At 35.9% G+C, this 25,629-nt stretch overlaps 1 protein-coding gene across 10 annotated transcripts in view; it reads right to left on the bottom strand.

The window, feature by feature from the left end:
* Nucleotides 1-25,629, bottom strand: part of LOC115217577 (cell surface glycoprotein 1) — a 314,511-nt gene that overhangs the window by 14,486 nt on the left and 274,396 nt on the right. For 7 of the 10 annotated variants that reach the window (XM_036507206.1, XM_036507205.1, XM_029787317.2 and 4 more), the window contains one exon: nt 8,430-8,575. The exons of 2 other annotated variants lie outside the window; for them this stretch is intronic. In XM_036507206.1, coding sequence (XP_036363099.1) covers nt 8,430-8,575 — 146 coding nt within the window. Of the gene's footprint in view, nt 1-8,429; nt 8,576-25,629 lie in introns of those variants that run through there. One more of the 10 variants, XM_029787323.2, reaches the window with a different exon arrangement.

Genomic DNA, 25,629 nt, shown 5'->3' with positions numbered 1-25,629 from the left:
ACTTAAAGAGAATAACAAGCTACATAATGCAGTGGGACTGAACCTGGAACCATGTGGTTGGTAAACAAGCTACTTACCGCACAGCCACTCCTGCACCTATATATATATATATATATATATATAAAAAGTAATGGGGGTTGATATGTTTGACTAAACCCTCTAAGGCGATGCTCCAGCATGGCCACAGTCCAATGACTGAAACAAGTAGAAAATAGAGAAAAAAAAGAAAAAGAAAAGAGAAAGATATCAACCGTAAACTAAAATAATATGATACAGCCATAGCATGTTTATGATTCATCCATGTTTACTTAGCTGGATAGTAGCAATGATAAAAATAGGTCTTTAGTATAGAAAAAGAAAAATTTACAATGAAAAGATTCAAGTGAAAACAATATTTTCTCAGCAGTGTAGCTTAGTTAGTCAATTGGCTGCTGTCAAGTCTGTACATTGTTCTAGAAGACTCTTCCTAATTTAAAGCTGAAATGCTTTAGGAGTGTCATAATTTGATCTATTACAAGTGTTCTCATCAAAGCAAAATTGTGAACCTATCCCAGAGACAATTTTGACAAACTAAGCATCAGATACTTGAAGGAACCTAAGATGACTAATAAAATGTGTAAACAGTCAGATAAGTAGAATCCTCGCCTCTAAACCCTTCCTATGAACACAGCAATGGCGTTCCTATTTGATTTTTATCACAATTCAACAGTTTATAAAAAAAATAAAAAATAAAAAAAACCCCTAAAACTATGAATGACAACCAGCCTAAATGTCTCTATATATAAAGCTGAAGTTGTCTGTGTGTGGCAAGTTTGGTAGCCTTCAACTAACACTATCTCCTCCGAGACCCTGCGACGCAAGTTGGCCAAAATTGAGAGTATGATAGAAGAAGGCTTGCTCTTCATTCCGTAGAAGAAAAAAATTCAAATCGGACCATGTTAACACCAAAAATTATTTACATCAAATAGGCCCTTTTTTTCTATGAAAATCCCTATTGTTTATGATTTTTTGACTGCTGTGTCGCCATTTTGCGGCGTATTTCAACCAGAAAAATGTTCACTTAAAGAGAATAACAAGCTATATAATGCAAAATTTTTACTTTTCAAAAATTCCAATTCTAAAGGGTCAAAACAAACCCGAGCAATGCCGGGCGATACTGCTAGTTTAAAGTATAATAACGCTTTCAAATTTTGACCAGTAATTTGAGAAGGTGTAAGTGTCCTGAGAGGACGAAAGGCGAATCTGATCTTGGTGAAATCTGAACTGAGAGCATAAGTGTCGAAAATTTCAAGCATAATAATTCTATCTGTTTTAAGAACACGGTCTGAAGTTTTGTGGCAAGGGAATAAGTCCGATTATATCGGTCGCGAACGGATGAAAGGCAAAATCGTCTTTGGCGGAATTGGAACCCAGGAAGCTAAAGACGGACGAAATGCCGTCATGCATTTTGTCCAGCGGACTAAAGATCCTACCAGCTCGCTGTCTTCGTCTAAAGCATAATCACTGTGATCACTGTGACCGACCAGGCTATCAGATGTTGCTACACATCGCTGGTCACAATGCGCTTCGCAGGCCAACAGAAGAAAGAGTGAGAGAAAGTTGCGGCGAAAGAGTACAGCATGGATCGCCACCACCACCCTGCCGGAGCCTCGTGGAGCTTTAGGCATTTTCGCTCAATAAACACTCACAACGCCCTGTCTGGGAATCGAAACCACGATCCTACGACCGCAGGTCCACTGCCTTAACCACTGGGCCATTGTGCCTCCACACACACACACACACATACATACATACATACATATATATATATATATAGTCTATTGACTAATTTTTTCTACATGCTAGGCAACTGGTAGTAAAAATTTCTAAACTTTTTATTACCTTCATACTATTAATTATTGTCCTAACCACTGCGCCTCCACTTCTAAAGCATAATCATCACAGTTGATACGTCAGATTAATAAAAACGGTAGTATAAGCTAACAAATCGGGAAATATTTATAAAATACGATTATAACATCCCGAAATTCTACCCCGCAATCGCCGAGACATAAGAGTTCTCTCCCTTCTACACGACCCCGCCCCCTCTTTACAAGTTGGAAATGTCTCAAAGTCATAGGATGTAACTTACACCACGTTCTTTTTATATAAACTGTTTCTCACTAGGTTTCACCACATCAGTATGACTGGGGCACGCTGCACCTACCTACTCTCATGAAATAAGTCTCACGTTACACTAAGCAGTACACTTCACATGTCTACGATAAAACCAAACCACAACACGGGTGTATTTATTATTAGACTCCAGTGTCGTGACATCGTTAACAAAACGAAATCAAAAACGACGGACCGGACCTTTCTTCATAAGTTCACTGCACTTATTTTTGCCTGTTTTCAATAATATATTTCCTTTATAAGTTCCCGTTTCTTGTTGGTTGAGTAAAGAAACAGGAGCGCCAAATAAATTTGCTTCTCGCGGCTAAATGTTCTTTAAGGCTGAGCGCAACAATATGCACGCTAGAGCTGCTTACCGGTGAAGATATTTGTAAGGGTAGCCAGCTGATCGGAATTAAGAAGTTTTATAATAACAGAAATATAATAATGTAATAGGAGAATCTATTTTGGGGAAAAAGAACAACACTTCTGCAAGTTGTTAATGTCATGCGGGCACGCACACGTGTGTGTGCATGAAATATGCAATATAGGCACAGGTGTGGCTGTGTGGTAAGAAGCTTGCTTCCCAACCACATGGTTCTGGGTTCAGTCCCACTGCGAGGCACTTTGAGCAAGCGTCTTCTACTGTAAGCCTTGGGCCGACCAGAGCCTTGTTGTTGTTGTTGCTGTTAAGCAACAAGATGGGTAAGGGTGATTAGGTGATGGTCTAGCGCTTAGGGGCGGGAGACCCCAGACCTTGGAAAAAAAACCCCAAAAAAAAACTTTGGTCGTCTTGTAGTCGAGGGCTCTTCGTCAACGCCCGACACCACTGGGAGGTGGCCCTTGAAGTCACTGGAAATGGAGATCTCCAGGTCCAAATTCTTGAACGGCCCAAAGTCTTGTGAATGGATTTGGTAGACGGAAACTGAAAGAAGCCCGTTGTATATATTATGTGTGTATACATCCCCACAACTTAGTGGTTCAGCAAAAGAGACCAACAGAATAAGTACAGAGCTTTAAAAAAAAAAGTCCAGGGTTCGATTCATTTGACTTAGAATTCATTAAAGGCAGAGCCCCTTCAATGGCTGCAGTGTCATGACTGAAACAAGTAGAATAAGATTTCCATACGGTTTGCTTTGCATGATTTGAAGAAATTTGTAGAATGGCTTCTTTGAAAGCTTAACTTAAACAACACCCATAAAATTAATTACAAATAGTATAATTAAAGTAAAATAGATTTTAAGAAAAAGAAAAAGAAAAAAGAACCATAAAATAATCATAACATCAAGTTTGTTTTTCTTAATGATGGTTGATAAACAAAACATTTTGTTTACTTTAATTCCTAATAAAAACACAAGTTATGTGAATTTCTTTAAAACTGCTTCAAATCAGTGATTTTCAGCCAATTATTTTACCTATGGATCTGTTTATTTATTACCCACAATAAGCTAAACATAGAGGGAACAAACAAGGACAGACAAAGGGATTAAGTCGATTACATCGACCCCAGTGCGTAACTGGTACTTAATTTATCGACCCTGAAAGGACGAAAGGCAAAGTCGACCTCAGCGGAATTTGAGCTCAGAATGTAACGGCAGACAAAATACAGCTACGCATTTTGCCCGGCGCACTAACGGTTTCTGCCAGCTCGCCCCCTTTTTTACCTATGGATTCTTTAAATCTTATTTTACTTGGGTGGACCCTGGAGGCATAGCCAGGTTCTGAAGTTAGAAAGAGCAAGCACATACCAAACAATTTTTAACTCATTTGCCTTATATTATGCAAAATCTTTCATTAGTTATAATATATGTAATTGTATTCTATATTCATTAATTTCATGTTTCAATAACAATGTCGTTATGTATGGAACTTACATCGACAGATATCGGAAACTAAAGAGTTAGAAATTGTTGAAAAGGTGCCAATTTTGAAAAATGTGCTCGGGAGGAGCAGACACCTCCTCTTGCACCCCTGGTGGACCCCATTCTCTTGTTCTTTTCAGTCATTTGACTGCAGCCATGCTGGAGCACTGCCTTTGGTCAAATGGATCAATCCCAGGACTTATTCTTTGGAAGCCTAGTACTTATTCTATCGGTGTCTTTTGCTGAACCACTAAGTGACGGGGACAAACACAAACATATGTATGTAGATATGTGTGTGCGCGTGCATATATATATATATATGTATGTATGTATGCATTATGTATGTGTGTATATATATATATATATATCTGCTGGATGTGTAATGTCAGTGTGTATACATGACAGAGTGTAAGCGCCCTGAGAGAAAAGTTGGACTTAAGAAGTATCAGATGTAGTGTACAAGAGAGATGAGTGCACTGGTATGGTCATGCATTGTGAATGGATGAGGACAGCTGTCTGGAAAAGTGTCACACCCTAACAGTTGAGGGAACCTGTGGAAGAGGTAGACCCAGGAAAACCTGGGATGAGGTGGTGAAGCACAACCTTTGAACATTGGGCCTCATCAAGGCAATGACAAGTGACCAAGACCTTTGGAAATATGCATTTCTTGAGAAGTCCCAGCAAGCCAAGTGAGACCATAACCATGGCCTATGCCAGGGCTGTATAACCAGCCCATTTAAGAGTACCCTTCAACCATTGGACAATAAACTATGCTTGCAAAGACCTATTAAGACAGGTGAAATCACTGTCATGGATGATGACAGTATTGCCTGATTGGCACCTGTGCCAGTAGAACATTAAAAGTAACATTCAAGCATGATTGTTGCCAGGGCCGCTGGACTGGCTCCTGCACCAGTGGTACGTAAAAGAAAGGCGCCATTTGAGCGTGGCCGCTGCCAGTACCACCAGGCTGGCCATCATGCTAGTGGCATGTAGAAGCACCCACCACACTTTTGGAGTTTAGGAAGCGCATCCAGCTGCAGAAATTTTGCCAGATCAGATTGGAGACTGGTGCAGCCTTCTGGCTCGCTAGCCCCCAGTCAAACCATACCAGCATTTTTATAATAGGATGAATTTATATTGAATTCGTTTATTTTGTTCATTGCATACTTAAGACTGTTAATTGATAGGACCAATGAAACAAATCCATTTAATGAATTAATTGCATTGCAATTAAAAACATTGGTGTATTAAGAATTTGGGTACTGTACCAACAGAATATTGGATAATTGATATCCCATAATGGGTTACATCCATAACTCCTTTCTTACTTATATATATATGTGTGTGTGTGTGTTACTGTCTCCCTGCCTAAAAGAAAACAAGCATCATGAAAACAAGTGAGGTTTGGCGAGAGGGCATCTAGTTGTATAAAAATCTGCCTCAGCAAATTCTGTCCAACCCACGAAAGCATGGAAAAGTGGACATTAAAATGATATTTTCTACAGCTGGATGCCCTACCTGTCACCAACCCTCACCTGTTTCCAAGTTAGGCAATATTTTCTCCCATGGTCAGACATGGTTTTTCACAGACAACTGGAAACAAAAACTACTCCACTTGTGTGACAATGATGCTCGTTTACAACCAACAATGTAGCCTTAAATTGTTTCTGGAAAATATGTAGAATTATAGTCAAGAAATATATACTAGACTAGATGACACCTTAATAAAAAATGTTCACACAGCGAACTGTAAAAACTACAGCCTTCTACATTCCACATTCCACACTGTGCTTAAAACCTGGAATTATCTTCATTATCTATAATTTAGTCTATTTATTTTTATCTCATTATGAAACAAAACATTAATTATAAGCAAGCACACATACATACTTTAATATAAAATAAATAAAAGGAAGACTGAAATTAAATTGTACTTTTCTTCTTCGGATTAATAATAGTAGGTTTATCTTAGCTTATTCTACACAATGTTATTCTTCTCCAGATTAATAGTAGCTTTATCTTAGCGTAATCTTTTACGATGATATTTGTCTACAAAACATGTAATACAAGTGAAAAGTAGAATGACAATGAAAATATACTGCAAATATCTGGCAGGAAAAAAGATGCTTAAAAAAAAAAAAACAAAACCCTGTTGAATGTAGAATAGTCAGCTTAAAGAGAGATTACAAATGCATGATACCACAAGAATAGATGAAAATAGCTGACCAGGATGGATAAATGATAGATATGTGCAGATGCTGACAGAATTACAAAAAAAAAAAAGAAAAAAAAAGGGCAAAATGTAAGAAAGTTCGGGTGATCTAAAAATAACATGGAAAAAGATAGATGCAATGTTAATGATGAAAAGTTGAAAAAGATATATATATATATATATATATATATATATATATAAAAAAAAATGAAACCAGAATAAAACTATTTCTAAAGTTATTATGTGGGTGTATGTATGATTGTGTGTATGACAGGACGATCTTGTACTAACTTACTAAAACTAAAAAAACTAAAAAAAAAAAAAATCAAACCCCATTATTTTTATACACACACACACACGATACACATATACACTTGCACAGTACACATATACATGCACAAAAACGAATTCTACTTCAATCACAGAGTTTCCTAAAGCCAATGCTTAGCTCCAAATTCAATTGTGTATTAAAAGGACAAGAGATTAATTTCAACAAATCATTGTGTGGCTTTCGGCTGGAGAAATTCAGTTGGTGGGGAGAACCCACTGCGAAATGCAAACGAACTAAACAAAGGTAAACTTAGTGCAATAGTCTCCCCCATGCATGTAACGAATACTATTAAAGAAACATACTTACATCGTTAGTATTTTACAAATACCACTAGCATATTAATTACCGACAAAAACACTTTTCTATTTAGACTAACAATAGCTGCTCTCTCAACTTTGAATAAACCAATGTATTTATAAATGTATTTATAAGTCATTCACTCAATTATGCTAGTATTAACCCTGCCATGCTGTATTCCTACTATAGCAGGAATAGGTTAAACATCATCTCTGCTGGGTTTTCAGTAAAGCGGTAATGACCAACACACATAGGAAAGGAAGATGCAGCTGGTTCTGTCCATTAGTTTACCTGCAGTAAATACTCTTGAGCTTTCATCATCATCATCATCATCAGCATCATTTAACGTCCACTTTCCATGCTGGCATGGGTTGGACAATTTGACCGAGGACTGGCAAACCAGATGGCTGCACCAGGCTCCAATCTGATCTGGCAGAGTTTCTACAGCTGGATGCCCTTCCAAACGGCAACCACTCTGAGAGTGTAGTGGGTGCTTTTACATGCCACTGGCACGAGGGCCAGTTTGGTGGCACTGGCAACGGGCCACACCCAAATGGTGCTTTTTATGTGCCACCTGCACAGGAGCCAGTCCAGCGGCACTGGCGACGACCTTGCCCGAACGTTTCACGTGCCACCAGCACAAGTGCTAGTAAGGCAACGCTCGAATGGTGTGCTTAACAAGCCATCGGCACAAAGGCCAGCTTGTTGCTCTGGCAACAATCTCACTCGTATGGTACTCTTAGTGCTCCACTAGCAACGGATGCCATGAATGCCAGAGCTCAGGTGGAGGGTAAAGATAGACACAGGGGCCCAGGTACGACAGGGTTAACGAAAGCAGTAAAAATCACATTTTTATTTAAATGAACTCAAGTAAATTATTCAACAAAGTTTTCTATATTGTTAAACCTGCCTTAAACTTTACAACGACAACATTAGCAAACTGAAAAATGCACGTATGAATTTCTTCAAGATGTGATATTGACGACACATCTTTTATCTGTAACCTTCATATTAACAAGGTTAGATAACAATATTTCTGTAAGAAAATACATTGACCTTACTTTCATGGTTTTGAGCTGCTTTAGTCTAACAAGTGAAATAGTAATTCTTTTAAGTTATTTAGACTTCATAAATATCTTTAACGTGAGACTAAAATGCCAAAATTTGAAATGGTTACTGTGCTATCTTGATCAGCTCAAAGGAATTTCCAAGCAGGACAAGGAAATAGAAATAAAGTGAGAATTGTGATTAGTACTGAATGGTGGATGGTACTAAAAGAACAATTAATGAACAGAGTCGAACTCTTGGGCCATTTTTGGAAAATGCTATTCAAGAGTGGAAACGTTGTTAATAATAAGTAGAGAGGAAAAGAGGGAAAGAGAGAGACAGAGTGAGAGGCAGACAGGGAGGAAGTGAGAGTGAGAGAGGAATGAATTGTCAGCTGATTGGAGATGAGGTGTGTTAATTTTGAAGATGGTGGAGGGGAGACTGACTAAAAGTTGCAACTTGACCTGTAGCCAGTGGATGAATAGGTTTTTTCATAACGAGTAACAACAGTGTGATGCCTTACGTCAACTTGGTATTGCAGTGTGAACACTTTAAGCAGCTTCTGTGGTAGATGTTTTTGTTGGCTTCAACGCGTTCCATTGCGTAAACTGTTTTTTCACATGCAGCACACTTCTCGACGTGGACAGGTGCAAATTTGTTCCCTTTGTCCTGCACAACCAAATTAGTAGCAACAACAAGATTAGTGAAACATGCATTTTACAGACCACAGAGTCAAAAGAGGAGCACTTTTAGGCGCTTATCGTAGCTGTTTTGTTTTTGCTAACAGCAGTTATTGTCATTATCATTGTCAAGATTTGTGCAGTTAATCCCTTCCCTTCGTCGCTTAACAACGTTATTGCAATAAACAATGAAAAGCAGTGATATTTTCAAAAAATAAGAAATGCATCCATATATTGTGGCATCTATGAATCACTACATGCTAAGCCATCTGCAGAACCATGTAGAGTAAACCAAACACACACACACACACACACTATCTGAAGAGATTATCTAAATCTGCATTTATTTGTAAAGAATGTATTTCAAGAATTTACGTATTTTTATCTATTCAGTTATTCATTTATTTATTTATTTACACAACTATCTTTGAAATAATAAAAGTTAATATATAGAAAAATAATTTAAATCTAAATCATTCAAAATTGCTCATTCATCCTTTTTTTTCAGATTTGAATTTTATTCAACAATTCTGCATTATGGCTTGAAAGGAAGCAATTGAAAAAAAAAAACATAAAAAAACAAAAGTAAAACATTAATAAAGCAAAACTGATTTATAAACAAATTAACCATAAGAGAAAAAAAAAAAAAAATTGAACATGCATTTACTGATGATAAAAAGCTTTAATTTTAAATAAATAATTCTATTTATCTAAATTTAAAAGACATGATGGTTTTTATTAAATACTCATTTAAAATACCTTATGATATAAATAAGAAGAAAAAAAGTAAATGAAAAGAAGGCATTGGATGAAAAGCTTGGTTAAATGAGAACAGAACAGGAAATGGAGACAATGAGGAATTACAACAATACAATGGAAACACAACAGAGAAATCTGAACTAAAACCTCTCTCTTTAACACTGATTGTTATATAATTTTATTAAGTATAAATAATTTAAGTTGGGAAAATCTGATTAAGAAGCAGATGTTCCTTGCATTTGAGGCTGTATATTGATTAAAGGATACACAGCAGAAGAGGCTTTTTTTTTTCTTTTCTTCGAAAATTAAAACACTGACAACTGCTCCCCCTCCTTATCGTTAGCGATACTGTTTTTTAATGTATTGAATTTCAATAGCTAAATGAAATAATCAAGTAAGAACTTAGAGGAGAGCAGCATATGTATGACACGAAGCATACATATGACATCGATTTTGTTAGATAAAGATAAAGCATTATTTTAGAGAAGCCGTGAACAAATAAACAAGGCTATTTTTGTGTCTTAAAGAGTAAATTATATGAAAATATTGAATATCTCCACATTTCACAGGATACGAAAATACCAACCACATTACTCCAAATTAAAAAAACCATTACTGATGAGGTACTTTATTTTAGATTGTTTTGAAATTAATTTATAAAAGAAAGACAGTTTAAAGGAATATTTAAACAAGTGAAATTTAACAGCAGAAATGCCACAAAAGAGAGAGAATGAAGAAAGACAAATTGGCTAAAAGCAATGTATACAGACACATCTAAAATTGAAAGAAAAACAAAAAAGGCAAGTGCAGAGAGTGTGCACAGAATGGTAGTAGAGCCAAGCTAAGAGCCAATCCTGAAATTAAAAAAGGGATATAAATTTTTGATTCAAACTGATAAATGTATCGTCAATGCCAGAAATCCTACAGATCCAGGAGAGTAAATAGGAATTTCGAAGGCAGTATCTATATATCTAATATATAAAATACACACACATACACCTATGTATATATGTGTGTGTGTGTGTATGTATGTATAAATCCTTAAAATCCTATAAAATGTTTTAGCCCAAAGGGCGCGGCCATGCTGGGGCACCACCGCTGTATATATATATATATATATACATACACACAAGTGTATACATATATTCACACATACACATATATAGAGAACTGATGTGTAAACATCAAAAAATATATCCACAGTAATTATAAACAAACATACTTAAACACACATACACACACATATATATATTCATATATCTATCTAGACATACATGCATACATATACACACACACACCTATACGTATACATATAACTTATGTTTTTGGCTGTTACTGACTCAGGCCATGCCTAGGGTGTTTGTCAAAATCAGGGCACCAGTGATTTCTCAGGTGTCTCTTGGAGGAATTTGTCCAGGCACCGTTTGAAAATGTGATGAGGTGTTTCTCTTCTTTGATATCTTTCGGGATAACGTGGCATAAAGAAGGACCTGTTGAGGTAAAAAGCCGTGGCACAATATCATGTGAGCTAGCCTAACTATAGGTAACCTTGGTACCGACATCCTTTGGATAGTGTTGATAGAATGCTAATCCACATTATACAAATCATGTAGAGCTTGCAGAGACACTGGAGAGAAGGGAGTTTGGGGCTTTTTGTGGTTAATCCCAATAATTAAGGCCTGTCACACCATTTTAGCTTTTGTATGGTTAATCTCTGGAGTGCTTCAATTCTCATAATGTTTTGTTTTGTGTAGGGAGACCACAGTGGACAGCAATATTCAACCAAGGTAAGACCTGGCAAGTGTAGAGAAGAGAAGAATGACGGTGTTAATACTCTCTGGACTGGGAAGTTATGGACCCAGCAGGTCTACATGTGCACTCTAGTTTAGGTTGTGGTCAACATTTACCTCTAAGTCATCGATATTATTTTAATGCTATGAGGAGAGAATAAGATGCTTAAGTGTATTATCTCTCTCAAAATGGATCAGCTCAAATTTTGCCTCAATTAGCAGCAGGTTGTTATATGCATACACACACATTATACAATCAATTGTATATGTACATAAATCTACACACACATCTAAGCATAAACGTACATACACCTGTACAAATATATGAAAACATATATACACGTATGTATACAAACATGCATACACACTCACACATGGGTACGTAGACACACACATATACGCATATACACATAATCTCACACACGTATGTATGTGTGAGAGTATTTATATATTGTTTCTCAAAATGAGTATTGTTAATTGCCGACAATTATCTACAAGCATAAATGTTCTTTTAAAACCAGAAACAATAACATAGACAAATTACAAATGTATTTTGTGTGAGACATTTATAATAATGTCAATACTAGATAATAATAATAATAATAACAACTGCAAATATTCTCTTTCACAGAGCTGTCTCAACAGATTTAAACTTAACTCAGAAATAACTCTATTTTCTTCATCAATGACAGAATGGCTGGATCAAAGACAAGCTTACGAAAACCAGGAGGGATAACAAATCCGGGTAATAATGTAAATTTGCAGAACCGTTCAACACACAGGAATAAAATGAAATAAGGTGGCTATTGAATGCCAAAGTAATTTTGTGAAGAGCTTTTTTCAAAGAAGTATATTTTAACAAAAGAATAATTAATCATTTTATAAATCCATAATTAGACATATGAACTAAGTTTTAACTTCAACTAATATAAATTAGTACTTCATAGTCAGGTAATGATAATTATTTGTGACTATCATAACTTGAGCTGCCTGTAGGATCTCTGACATTTGTATGAAACTTCAAGCATTCATCAAAAATTTATCATCATTATTTCAGTAAATGTTAAAAATCTGCAGATTCTGGAAATAAGCTACAAAATTCACAAGTCTATACCAACTGTTAATAGACAACGCAAGAATAACAACAGCAAAAGAGAAAGAACTGAGCTTTATCAAAAGTGTTTCAGGGGGTTTTCAAATTTGGAAATGAATGCTGAGCTAGTAGCACTAATCATAGCATTGACATTCCACCCATAACCAAGGAGCAACAAAATAGCAAGTAATATCTAGAGTCTATTTTCTTAGCTATGGCCATACTGGATCTCTTGTTCTGTATGTGTGTCACTCTTTTTATATCTACACACAGGTATTTTTATATATATATATATATATACACCCATGAATCCGTTTTAGTGGCTGGTGTAGCTAATATCTAACACCCTGTTTTTTTGATTGAATATGTTTCCACTAAAATTTCAGATTTGAAAATTCTATCGAAATTCTCTCAAATCTGGAAAAACAGACCCAAGAAGTGAATAGGAGTAGAATGAAAGACTGAAAAAAGTAAAGTAGAGCTTTCAAAGAGAAAATAAATCAACAAAGAGGGAGAATGAGGTTAGTTTAGATATGCTGCTGTAAAGAGAGAGAGAGAGTCTTAGACTGAATACCACTTCTGCTGTAGCAGCAGAGTTATGTTGCTGTGACAACTGCTATGAACAGCGGTGGGGGTGGCGGAACACTGTTATACAACAACTACAGTGATACTAGGAGTGGGGGCTGCTCCTCTTTATTCAGCTATCTGCAGTAGACCAGCTTAAGAGAAAAACAAAAAAACAAAAAAACAAGGGCCGAGAAAGGCACTCGTTATTATATACTCTTTCTTTGTGGTGGTGAATTTTATGTAAGAAGGGGGGGATTCTCGTTGAGAGATGGACTGGGGGGGGGGGAGGAGGAAATGACTAGTTTTCGTTCTAGCTGCACTTCTGTTTGATTAATTAATTAATCTAAAGGAAACATCTCATTAAAAATCCGGATATAACGTGATTCGATCTCATTAAGTTTCTTGTTTTAAGCTCAGCTCTTATTATTATCATTATTATTATTAGTTTTTTTCTTCTTTTTAAGCGTTCAAAAAACTTCTCATGTGTCAGGTTGCCTACAGTGACTAAGTATCCAGTTACCCACTGATATACTAAATTCACTTGAGTAATAATAATGCTTCAGTTTTGCCCTACTATCTATCTCCTCACTTCTAGACCGGCAGCAGGCGGTGATAAAATGGGGGGGTTTTCTAGTCGTTGTTACATCATAGTACACGAACAACACCAACCACATCGAGTAACATTACTAAATGTAACTGATATAGAAAAGTTGCAAATAATAATAATAATAATAACAACAACAACAACAACAACAACAATAATGATAATAATAAAGTTGTGATAATTTTTCCCCTCTGGTGGTTATTAATTTAATAAGAGCAGTGAGAGCTGTGCATCTTAATTCAGTAAATAATTTATCAAAACGCCCTCCTGTCAGAGAGGAAGGCTATACTATACATGTATACATATGCAAGTACATACTATGTATGCTTGCATGTATGTATGTGTGTATATAATGTCAGAGTATGATGGCAGTTGTCAGTTGCGTGGTTTTCTTTATGCATAAGTCACAATTAACTGCTATTACAACACATCAACTTGACAAGAAGTTAAAAACCCTTAGAATCGCGTGGCCTAGATTCTTATAATTAGTCTTATTTCAAAGTTTTTTTTTTCTTTCTTGTTAAATAAGGTGGCTGAAGACGGACATGGACTTGAAGTGTCTAGAGATTTTGTCAATTGCTAAATATATATATTTACTGTAAAAGATAATTTTATATATGAGGAGAGAGAACATTTTTTTTTCTCTTTCTTAAACAGCAGCACTCGAATAAGTAATTAGAGGTGGGGGAAGAAAAAAAACTGAAAGTCAAGTGACAACGGACACATGGCAAGGCAAATAAATAATAAGCTGGCTTTCAGGAAGAAAATCTAACGAACGATCCAAAATAAAACAAAATCGATACCGTGTATAAACAAGAGTGACAGATATGAAAGTGAGAGTAGAGAAAATGTCGTTAATATATAGAACAAAGAAGTTTGTAGAGAGAGACAGGATGAGATCAGGTTAAATATAGGGAAAAAATAAGATCAGCCTTAGAAGAGAGAGAGAGTAAAAATAGAAATTAAGGGAAAACAAGGAGCCCCAAGAAGAAGAACAACAACAGAAGAATATACTAATTCAAGTTGGAGGAATTTATAAATAATGATTTTATTTTACCATAGAGTACAAAGCCGTTTTTCTTTGTAACGAAGCTGACGCTTTTCTTTCATCCTGCCACAAACCCAGTTTAATAATAACAAGAAAGTAGGAGAGATTGAGAAATATCTTGGTGTAGATAGCAAGAGAGGTGGCCTTATTTTGGAAACAAGATAACGGTTTAAAATGGAATCAATGATTGCTGTAGCCAGAGAGGAATCACAAGAGGAATTTCATAAAGAGAAGCGAAAAAGTAAGTGAGGGGCATAGTCGAATATCCTTGCATCAGGATGTATGAAAAGTAGCAAGGAAGAAGGAAAAAAGAAGAGAGATTCTGTTACTATTGTCATTCTATGGTAATTTATTAAAAAGAAATAGAGAAGATTATTCTAAATGCTTAAAAAATCTGAGAAAGGAAAAGATAATGATGGGAGTTTTATTTAAAGCGATTCCAATTAGTTGAGAAGAGAAAGGACGATGCACTTACCATTGCTATCGATGGTTTTTCAAAAATGAGATGAAGAACGCAAGTCGGAACCGTGTGTATGTGTGTGTGTATATAATATGAGCGTGAGTGTGTATATATGTGTATATATATACGCTAGCCTACTAACGACTGCACTGAATAATGTCCAATGGACCGCTGGCCGCCGAGTTGCCTCGCTGTCTACATATGCTAGAGAGAGGGAGGGAGGAAGCGAGAGAAACAGATAGATAGAGAGAGAGAAGAAAAGATAGATAGATAGATAGAGAGAGAGAGAGTGAGTGAGAGGAAGGAGTGGAATGCTATTTAGAAGCTCTCAGCCGAACAGCAACCAGCAGCAGCAGCCGTGGTGGTTCTGGCAACAGCTCTAGTAGTCTCAGTGGCTGCGGCAGCAGCAGCGATATCAGGGAGTGGTGCCGATTCTTAGTGGAAAGATGACAGAGCGATGAAGAAGAAGGAGAGAGTCAACTTTCTTGTGCTTTAAACTGAAGGAAACCTGGTCAAAGCATGATAACTCGTCACCATGGCGATTTGTATATCTGCTCCTATTTCTATTGTTAATTTTCGAAATTAACGTCAGTTTTTTTTTTTTTTAAATATATTCCATTGTTTTTAAACACAGAAGACATTTCTACCCCTATTTTTTTTTTTAAATTTTGATTTTTCTTTTATTATTATTTATTACTATCATTATCATCATCTTCATAGCTGATAAGGTGTTTTGACAAATTAGTTCTCAATGACTAAACTTTAGATATGAGCTGTCCTTTTACTGTACAGAGGGAGGACAGAGAAGAAGATATGGGCTGAACTGACAATATGAGAAGGAAACATTGTTTATATATGTATATATATATATATATATAGCAATTAAGGACAACTACTTAATTGCCTCCTGGCATGTATGTATAATGCCCTCTATATATAAATATATATATATATATATATCTTGAAAATAATATGTGACAATTATTCAATAGCCAAGATAAAACTCTGAGTTTCGGATGCCGAAGTGGAAATCCACAACACCATCTCTTCAGTTATCTGTAATTGTCACATATTATATTTACAGATAAATTTCCTCTATTTACATAATATTGAGGTCTCTTTCTTTCTTTGTTATCTTACCGTTTTTACCAATATATATATATATATAATATATATATATATATATATATAAAATTTAAAAAATAGGATAAAATCTTAATAAGAAATCTTAATAAGAAATTATCAGGTAGTTAGCGTGAAAAACCTCATAAGAGAAAAAATCTGTAAATTTTTTCACTTGAAAATATTTATTTATATTATATAGAGGGCATTATTACACATAATGCGTGTGGCATTTATGTGTAATAATGCCCTCTATATAATAATATATATATATAAAAGAGAAATGAACAGAATGGAGAGAACTATTAGTTTTTACACTCAATACTGACAATACAAAATTCAAATTCTATATTTTCTGTATCATCTCTATTAAGAAATTCAGCGGATGTATTTTAAACCGGCAAAACCGATCCTCTTGTGACAAAAGGCGAAGTTTTATAGAACCAATATGGAAATGACACACGAGCCTAAAATGTTAAAAAAATGTTAATAGTGAAACTATTTAGGATTGTCAATATTTCTCTAATAAATCCGATTGTCAGGGCAACAGTTTGTTGTGTAACATTTGATGCTAATTAAACCAGTAAAATATAGTTGATGTTACATAGCAGTGGCTTTTTATCTTACAAACTGATAATTTTGGAATAGGTTCCGATCAAATTTCATAAATATAACGAATACAATAATTATGAAAACAGACTCGAGTTACTTGCATATTCTAAATTTGCTACGCTATTAAAAAAAATAAATTAAAAAAACAAAAAAAAAAACCAAAACAAAATGTTTCCTCAAAAACAAAAACGTTTTTTGATGAAGTTCGTTGCATAGAGTTTAATTAGGTTAGAATTATTGTGCCTATTAATGAGCTTGTTGACACCGTGTACTTCACGTTTTATGTTTAGTTTTTATGGTGAATGAATTTGCATTTATTTCCCGTTGAATTTGAAATCGATATCTTCTCCATTGAAGTGAAAGATCAAATTAACATTGAAAAAATAACACATACATATACATATATATATATATATATATATATATATATATATATATATATATATATATATGAGATAAAATAAATTTTCAAGAATTCCAATATTATCAGCTGAACACATTGATTTGTTTCTTCGTTAATATGGCATAAAATTCAATGTACTTATTTTCAGATTGGAACAGTTCACGTATAAAACAGAATCTGGTTTAGAAGAAAACTAAACTTGTACAAGTTGCTGACTTTACATAAGACACCAAATTCTTTCAGGGTCGATAGATTAAGTCATCGGTCAAGCACAGGTGGTCGATGTAACTGGCTAATACCCTCTTGCCCTGCCCCAGAATTTCAGACCTTGTGTCTGAAGCAGAAAGGACTAATCCAAAATACTAATTGGGATAAATATATAAAAAAAAAATGAAAATTACACATGATTTCTGGATCATTAAGGTTTCCTCACTCTTTGATGTAAATGCTATGGAACTGTGTTCCATCCATGCTGGCCGGCCTTACGAGTGGATTTGGTAGACGGAAACTGAAAGAAGCCCGTCATATATATGTATATATATGTATGTGTTTGTGTGTCTGTGTTTGTCCCCACAACATCGCCTGACAACTGATGCTGGCGTGTTTATGTCCCCCGTAACTTAGCGGTTCAGCGAAAGAGACCGATAGAATAAGTACTAGGCTTACAAAGAATAATTCCTGGTGTCGATTTGCTCGACTAAAAGGTGGTGCTCCAGCATGGCCACAGTCAAATGACTGAAACAAGTAAAAGAGTAAAGAGTATTGCTTAGTCCTCATGTCTTTTTGATAAATAACTCAGTGAAAACTCATTGAAAAGATTATAAAACTGATCGACTAAAGAAGAGAAATTAGACAAATATTTTCAATGAAATACATATGCTAAAGTGTTGTATCCAATTTTTACTCAGCCACCATCAACTAATTGGAGTTTTCGATGTTTATACCAGAGATATTTAATTCTTTCAATTAGAACATGATATGGATTTAATTATGAGACCGCAGTGAAAATGGCCAGTTGCAATATTCTTGCCTTTCTCAAGGGTATTGGTAAATGATTCTATGACTCAGTTGTATTTGTTCACTGAAAATGTCATCTGCTACTCATACAAGTTAAATAAATAATAATAATAATAATAATAATAAAATGATCCTATGTAAAAGACTTTCAATAGAGTAAGAATGAGATTATCATAACAAACTACAGTACACACCCAAGGCACACAGAGCTGTGCTCAGTAGTACAGTGAAAGCACATGATAAAGATAAGACTACTGAATAATAATAATAATACTAATAATAATGGTTTCAAATTTTGGCACAAGGCCAGCAATTTCGGAGGAAGGGATAAGTTGATTACATCGACCCCGCCGCAGTGCTTGACTGGTACTTAATTTATCGACCCTGACAGGATGAAAGACAAAGTCAACTTCGGTGGAATTTGAACTCAGAACGTAAAGGCAGACAAAATACTGCTATGCATTTCGCCTGGAGTGTAAATGATTCTGCCAGCTCACTGCCTTTAATAATAATAATAATAATAATAATAATAATAATAATAATAATGATAATAATAATATAATAATCCTTTCTACTAATAGGTACAAGGCCTGAATTTTGTGGGGGGGGGGGTATAGTCAACCTCGGTGGAATTTGAACTCAGATGTAGCGGCAAATGAAATACCTATTTCTTAACTACCCACAAGGAGCTAAACACAGAGGGGACAAACAAGGACAGAGAAACGGATCAGGCGTGTAAACAATTCTGCTAGATTGCTGCCTTAATAATAATAATAATAATAATAATAAAAGGCGAAGTTGACCCCAGTGCAATTTGAAAACAGGATGTAAAAAGCCACAAGAAATGCTGTAAGGTATTGTTATGATGACAATAATAATAATAATAATAATAATGATGATAATAATATCCTTTCTACAATAGGCACAAGGCCTGAAATTTGGTGAGTGACAGGGTTAGTTGATTACATCGACTCCAGTGCATAACTGGTACCTATTTCACTTGACCCCAAAAGGGATGGAAAGCTACGTTGACCATAGCAGAATTTGAATCAGTGTAAAAAAACCGAGGAATAATATTAATAACAAGAGCACTCAGAGAGTGCAAACCTCTGCCAAGGCAACACCAATGTCTTCTCAATGATTAGCCAGAGAGGATTTTTAAAATGAGAATATCTGAAATGAACCCTGACAGCTCTTGAAAATTAAGTAAAAAAAAACAGGAAAAATAATCCAGAATCCTTATTTGGTACTGGATCGATCCCTAAATCTAATCAGTTCGTGCCTGTCACGAGGCCAAACATCCCTGGAAGTTTCATCCGAATCCATCCAGTGGTTCTTGAGATATCTTGTCCACAGACAACGAGACAACTATGACTGAAAACAATAGCTCTACCTTTGCTAAGGTGAAGGTAATAATTTTTTTTATTTAATAATAATAATAACAATTATAATAATAATAATCTCCATTCAACCTATTGCCTAATACAATACATTTCACTATAAAAAGGAAAAACAAAACAAAACAAAAAATCTAAGCTTTTATTCGCAGGTTTACCTAACAAAAGACTCCTTTTTAGTTTTGTAAGTAAATCTCAGAAAACACAGTTTACGAGGTTATCTATACAAATTTGTTATGTATAAACACGCATAATAGTTGGAGTCAGGTAACTTAGTAGCTTTGCTATATTTCTCGCTTCACAATAGGAAATAGGTTACTAGACAACAATATAAGTAAAAGGGAAGAAAGTATTTATTTTATTGATAATAATACGTAACTGTTGGAATTGCAACCAGAAATAACAATCAGCTGTATCCTTTAAACTTCCAACAACTAAATCTGTTATAAGATACTCAGTGGTTGTTTGATTTGCTAAAAATAGCAGTCAATGCTTTCGGGCCCACACACTATGCCATTATAAGAAATGGAGGTATTGGGAAGGGCACTGTGTAGAGAAATGTCCTGGTTTAAATGTCTTTGCTTACGTATCTTTTGTTACCTGGGCCGACTTGAGGCTGAATAAACAAAAAGAGAACTAAAATGTACTTTTAATATAATAAAAAAAAAACTGATAGGCGCAGGAGTGGCTGTATGGTAAGTGTCTTCTACTATAGCTGCAGGCTGACCAAAGCCTTGTGAGTGGATTTGGAAACTGTAAAGAAGCCCATTATATATATTTATATAGGAGCAGGAGTGGCTGTGTGGTAAGTAGCTTGCTTACCAACCACATGTTCAGTCCTACTGCGTGGAACCTTGGGCACATGTCTTCTACTGTAGCCTCAGGCCAACCAAAGCCTTGTGAGTGGATTTGGTAGACAGAAACAGAAAGAAGCCCCTCATATATATGTATATATATATGTGTGTGTCTGTGTTTGTCCCCCAACATCGCTTGACAACCGATGCTGGTGTGTTTGCGTCCCCGAAACTTAGCGGTTCGGCAAAAGAGACCGATAGAATAAGTACTAGGCTTACAAAGAATGAGCCCTGGGGTTGATTTCTTCGATAAAAAAACCCCCTTTATGCGGTGCTCCAGCATGGCCACAGTCAAAAATGACTGAAATAAGTAAAAGAATACACACACACACTTACATGTGTGTGTGTGGGTATGTGTGTGTGTGTGTTTGTCTCCCTCCAGTCCACTGCTTGGCAACCATTGCTGGTTTGTTTATGTCCCCATAACTTAGCAGTTTGGCAAAAGAGACCATCAAAATAAATACCAGATTTAAAACTAAGCACTGGAGGTTGTGGAGGGGGTTCAATCTGCTTAAATAATTCCTTTAAGGCATTGCCCCAGTTTGGCCACAATCCAGAATGACAGAAACGAGCAAAAAAACACACAAAAAAACAAAACAAAAAACCCAACAAAAAACAAACAAAAGACAACATAGGTCATGTTAGTCTTTTAGTTCAGTGTTTATCAGTTGTCACCTGTCACTAAAATCCTAATTCTATTGTGTTATGAGAAAATAATAAACCCAAATTAATTTTCAAAACGTCACTGCTTTATTAACACGACAAGTCAAGCTACGAATTGTCTAATTAAGCTAGGAGTTGTTTATTAGTCAAATGATAAGAGTAACGACAGACCAAATATTAATTAAAAATTTTCGTCTGAGCCTCTTAATTGTGACCTGAAATAAAAACAACGTTACACCACTCGTTTAATTTTATCTAAGTATAACGAACATATGCCCTTCTTTGCTTCATAAATAGTGGAGGCACATGGCCTAGTGGTTAGAGCAGCGGACTCGCGGTCGAGGGATCGTGGGTTCGAATCTCAGACCAGGCGATGTGTGTGTTTATGAGCGAAACACCTAAGCTCCATGTGACACCGGCAGAAGGTAATGGCGAAACTTCTGCTGACCCTTTCGCCACAACTTTCTCTCACTCTTTCTTCCTGCATCTTGCAGCTCACCTGCGATGGACCCGCGTCCTATCCAGGTGGGGAACCGGGAAACCGGCTCTTAAGAGCCAGACGTGGCTTGAGAAGGAACAACATGGCCTAGTGGTTAGAGCAGCGGACTTGTGGTCGAGGGATTGTGGGTTCGAATCTCAGACCGGGTGATGTGTGTGTGTTTGTGAGCGAAACACCTAAGCTCCACGCGGCTCCGGCAGAAGGTAATGGCAAAATTCTGCTGACTCTTTCTCCACAACTTTCTCTCACTCTTTCCTCCTGCATCTTGCAGCTCACCTGCGACGGACCGGCGTCCCGTCCAGGTGGGGAACCTATACGCCAAGGAAACTGGGAGACTGGCCCTTATGAGCCAGGCGTGGCTCGAGAAGGAACAAATAAAACTTCATAAATATATATATTCTTCTTTTTACTTGCTTCAGTCATTTTGACTGTGGCTATGCTGGAGCACTGCCTTTTAGTCAAAGAAATCGACCTCTGGACTTTATTTTATTAGTCTCTTTTGCTGAACTGCTAAGTTACAGGGATGTAAACACACCAGCATTGGTTGTCAAGCGATGGTGAGGAGACACACAAATACACACACACACACACACACATATATATGTGTGAGCAAAAGTGTACATATGCCACTATATGTATATATAAATATAAAAAAATGGAACAAAAACATCCAGACAGATAGACTATACAAAGGAGGACAGGAAACAAAAGATGGGTCATTCATGGCCTTCTTTTGTCAGTCCAGTTACCAGATGTCCTTACAGTTTTGGATAGTTACACTTGACTGTAAAGACATCTGGCCCTTGATGGGCCACGAATGACCCATCCTTTTTCCTGTCCCTCTAATTGTTGTTTTTTTTCATCTGCCTTTGTATTGGCTATCAGTCTGGATATTTTATTGTCTTCTATTGTTTTTTTTGTTCCATTTTATATATATATATATATATACACACACATAATATTTTATAACTATGAGTATAGTTATAATTAGGGTTCAGCAAAAACTTGATTCACCACATACTGAACTTTAGAAATAGCAGCCAAAGAACCTTAGCTATTTCTTCTACTATAAGAAACTCCAGGACAACAAATACTCAAAACAACCCACGTAGACAGAGAGGACGAAATTCACTCGGTATTTATATATATATATACACACACGATGGGCTTCTCTCAGTTTCCATCTACCAAATCAACTCACAAGGCTTTGGTTGGCCTGAAGCTGTAGTAGAAGACACTTGCCCAAAGTGTCATGCAGTGGGACTGAACCTCAAACCATGTGATAAGGAAGCAAGCTTCTTACCACACAGCCATGCCTATTCTTGTGTAGTTAGTGATAAGAAGCGATGCCAACAGTAAAGCCATTTGTTTCAAATCATTTATAGTTGTAGTTATAGCTCTGCCCCTTACTGACTTTGGAAATAACAATAATTAAAATACTAAATATAAATTAAAGTGGGACAGGAAGATCTGTTTGAACACAACTGTTTTTTCTTTTTTAGATGGTTCAGTTTTGATTATGATAGCCACACCCTTTTCCATCATGGCTATAATTAATATCTTATAATTACTTAATTAACTTTTTTTAATGAAGACCTTTAATGCCTGTCTATGTTTTTTATATTTCAATAGTGATTCATAGAAATGTAATAATGTTTAGTTCTTTCACCAGCCTGGCTCTGCTCTACTTACTGTCAACAGCCACTGCTTTGTTCAACTTGTTTTCTTGTTCAGTATGACTTCACTTCCACTTTTAAACTATAGAATAAAACAGTCTCCTCATCACATACACATTTAACCCTTTCGTTGCCAACCTGGCTGAAACTGGCTCTGGCTTTGTAGTTCAAATGTCTTATTTCATAAGTTTTGAATTAAAATCTTCCACCAAACCTTAGTCACAATTTATGTTCCTAACACTAGTTTAATGATAACTAAGTTATTTTACTAAATTCTTTGTAATATTTAAAATTAATTGAAAGAAACACAGAGCATCTCAACAGAAATATGGTAATGAAAGGGTTAAACATCTAACAACTTTTGTCTTCTTGTAAAGATTTTGGTATTGTACATGCATTTGATAATCTTTATCTTCTTCTGGTTCTGAGGTACAAATGTCTTGTTTTCATAAGTTTTGAATTAAAATCTTCCACCAAACCTTAGTCACAATTTATGTTCCTAACACTAGCTTTAATGATAACTATGTTATTTGACTAAATTCTTTGTTATATTTAAAATTAATTGAAAGAAACACTGAGCATCTCAAATGGCTGAAACCAGCCCTGGCTTTGTAGTACAAATGTCTTGTTTTCATAAGTTTTGAATAAAAATCTTCCACCAAACCTTAGTCACAATTTATGTTCCTAAGACTAGCTGAATGATAACTAAGTTATTTTACTAAATTCTTTGTTATATTTAAAGTAACTGAAAGAAACACTGAGCATCTCAAAATAAATACAGTAACGAAAGGGTTAAATTTGTAGGAATTAAATAAAGGAATATTAGCATCTTTTAGTAGCATCATTTATTTACGTGTTCTTCATACCTTTTTTTTTTGTCTTTCACTTACGAAGTGTTTCTAACATGTCCTTAATCTGGCTGGCTTCTCAGTCGATAATTATAAACTATAGTATGTTTTAAACTTTATCTTATCTTTCTACATCCAATTACATTCTTGCAAAACAAATTTATCTTATCCTGTTCTGCGTCCTATTCTATTTTAGTGACATGAAATAACAGCCCAGATGTAATCTATGAATAATCTCCTAAGACAGCAACTGGAGCATCAACAAGGCCAAACTTTTGATTTGACTTCCTCTTAATGTGCATGTGTGTGTGTGTGTGTGTGTGTGTGTGTGTGTGTAGGCTTGATAAGTTCCATGCATGAGACTCCTAAGCCTTGAGTCACTTTTGTAACTTTCTACTGATTAATATAACTATGTATGTATATATATATGTGTGTGTGTGTTGTGTGTTTATGAAATGGCACTATATATATGAAGTAATATAGAAGTAATAATGAGAAAACTGAGCAGAGTTTATTTAAACACAGTATTTTATACTCTTTTACTTGTTTCAGTCATTTGACTGTGGCCATGCTGGAGCACCGCCTTTAGTCGAGTAAATCGACCCCAGGACTTAATTCTTTGTTAGCCTAGTACTTATTCTATCGGTCTCTTCTGCTGAACTGCTAAGTTACGGGGACGTAAACACACCAGCATCGGTTGTCAAGCAATGTTGGGGGGACAAACACAGACACACACGTGTATATATATATATTATATATATATATATATATAATATATATATATATATATACATATATACATATATACGACAAGCTTTTTTCAGTTTCCGCTTACCATATCCACTCACAAGGCTTTGGTTGGCCCGAGGCTATAGTAGAAGACACTCGCCCAAGGTGCCACGCAGTGGGACTGAACCGAGAGCCGTGTGGTCGGTAAGCAAACTACTTACCACACAGGCACTCCTACGCCTATAGTATTTTATATTCACCATTTATTCACTGCTTTTCACCAGAACATGTCAACGTGCTGAGGTTTATTACAGTTTTCAAGACATTAATTATCTGAAAGATAGCTTTCCGATGAAAACGACGCCAATTCTATCACAGGTTTTACATCTACAGGAATTAAATACAGAGCCGCAAGGTAATATTTGCATACTTGCCAGATGTGTGCCCTCTGCAGCTCACAGTCACTTGCAGCTGGTTAAAATGGGCCAATTTAACAGTTAATCATTGTTACGGATATAGCACATTACTAATAATGGGATGCTGGAATCCTCAGTTGCTCAGCTGGAAGGTCAACAGCACGCTATGACCTCAGGCCGTTGCTGCTTTTTTAAAATTTTTTAATCAAAACACTGATCTAATTTCTAGATTCTGAAAAATGCAGTGTGGAAGGGCAAGATGCAAACACAGAAGGGACAAACATGGACAGACAAAGGGATTAAGTCGATTACATCAACCCCAGTGCATAACTGGTACTTATTTAATCGACCTCGAAAGGATGAAAGGCAAAGTTGACCTCGGCGGAATTTGAACTCAGAATGTAGCGGCAGACAGAATACCACTAAGCATTTCGCCCGACGTGCTAACGATTCTACCAGCTCGCTGCCGATACCAATTGTCTGGTA

Source organism: Octopus sinensis, linkage group LG11 (genome assembly GCF_006345805.1).
Source record: "Octopus sinensis linkage group LG11, ASM634580v1, whole genome shotgun sequence".
Taxonomy (NCBI): domain Eukaryota; kingdom Metazoa; phylum Mollusca; class Cephalopoda; order Octopoda; family Octopodidae; genus Octopus; species Octopus sinensis.
The sequence above is the reverse complement of the archived record's forward strand: the minus strand, read 5'-3'. Positions and strand labels throughout refer to the sequence as shown.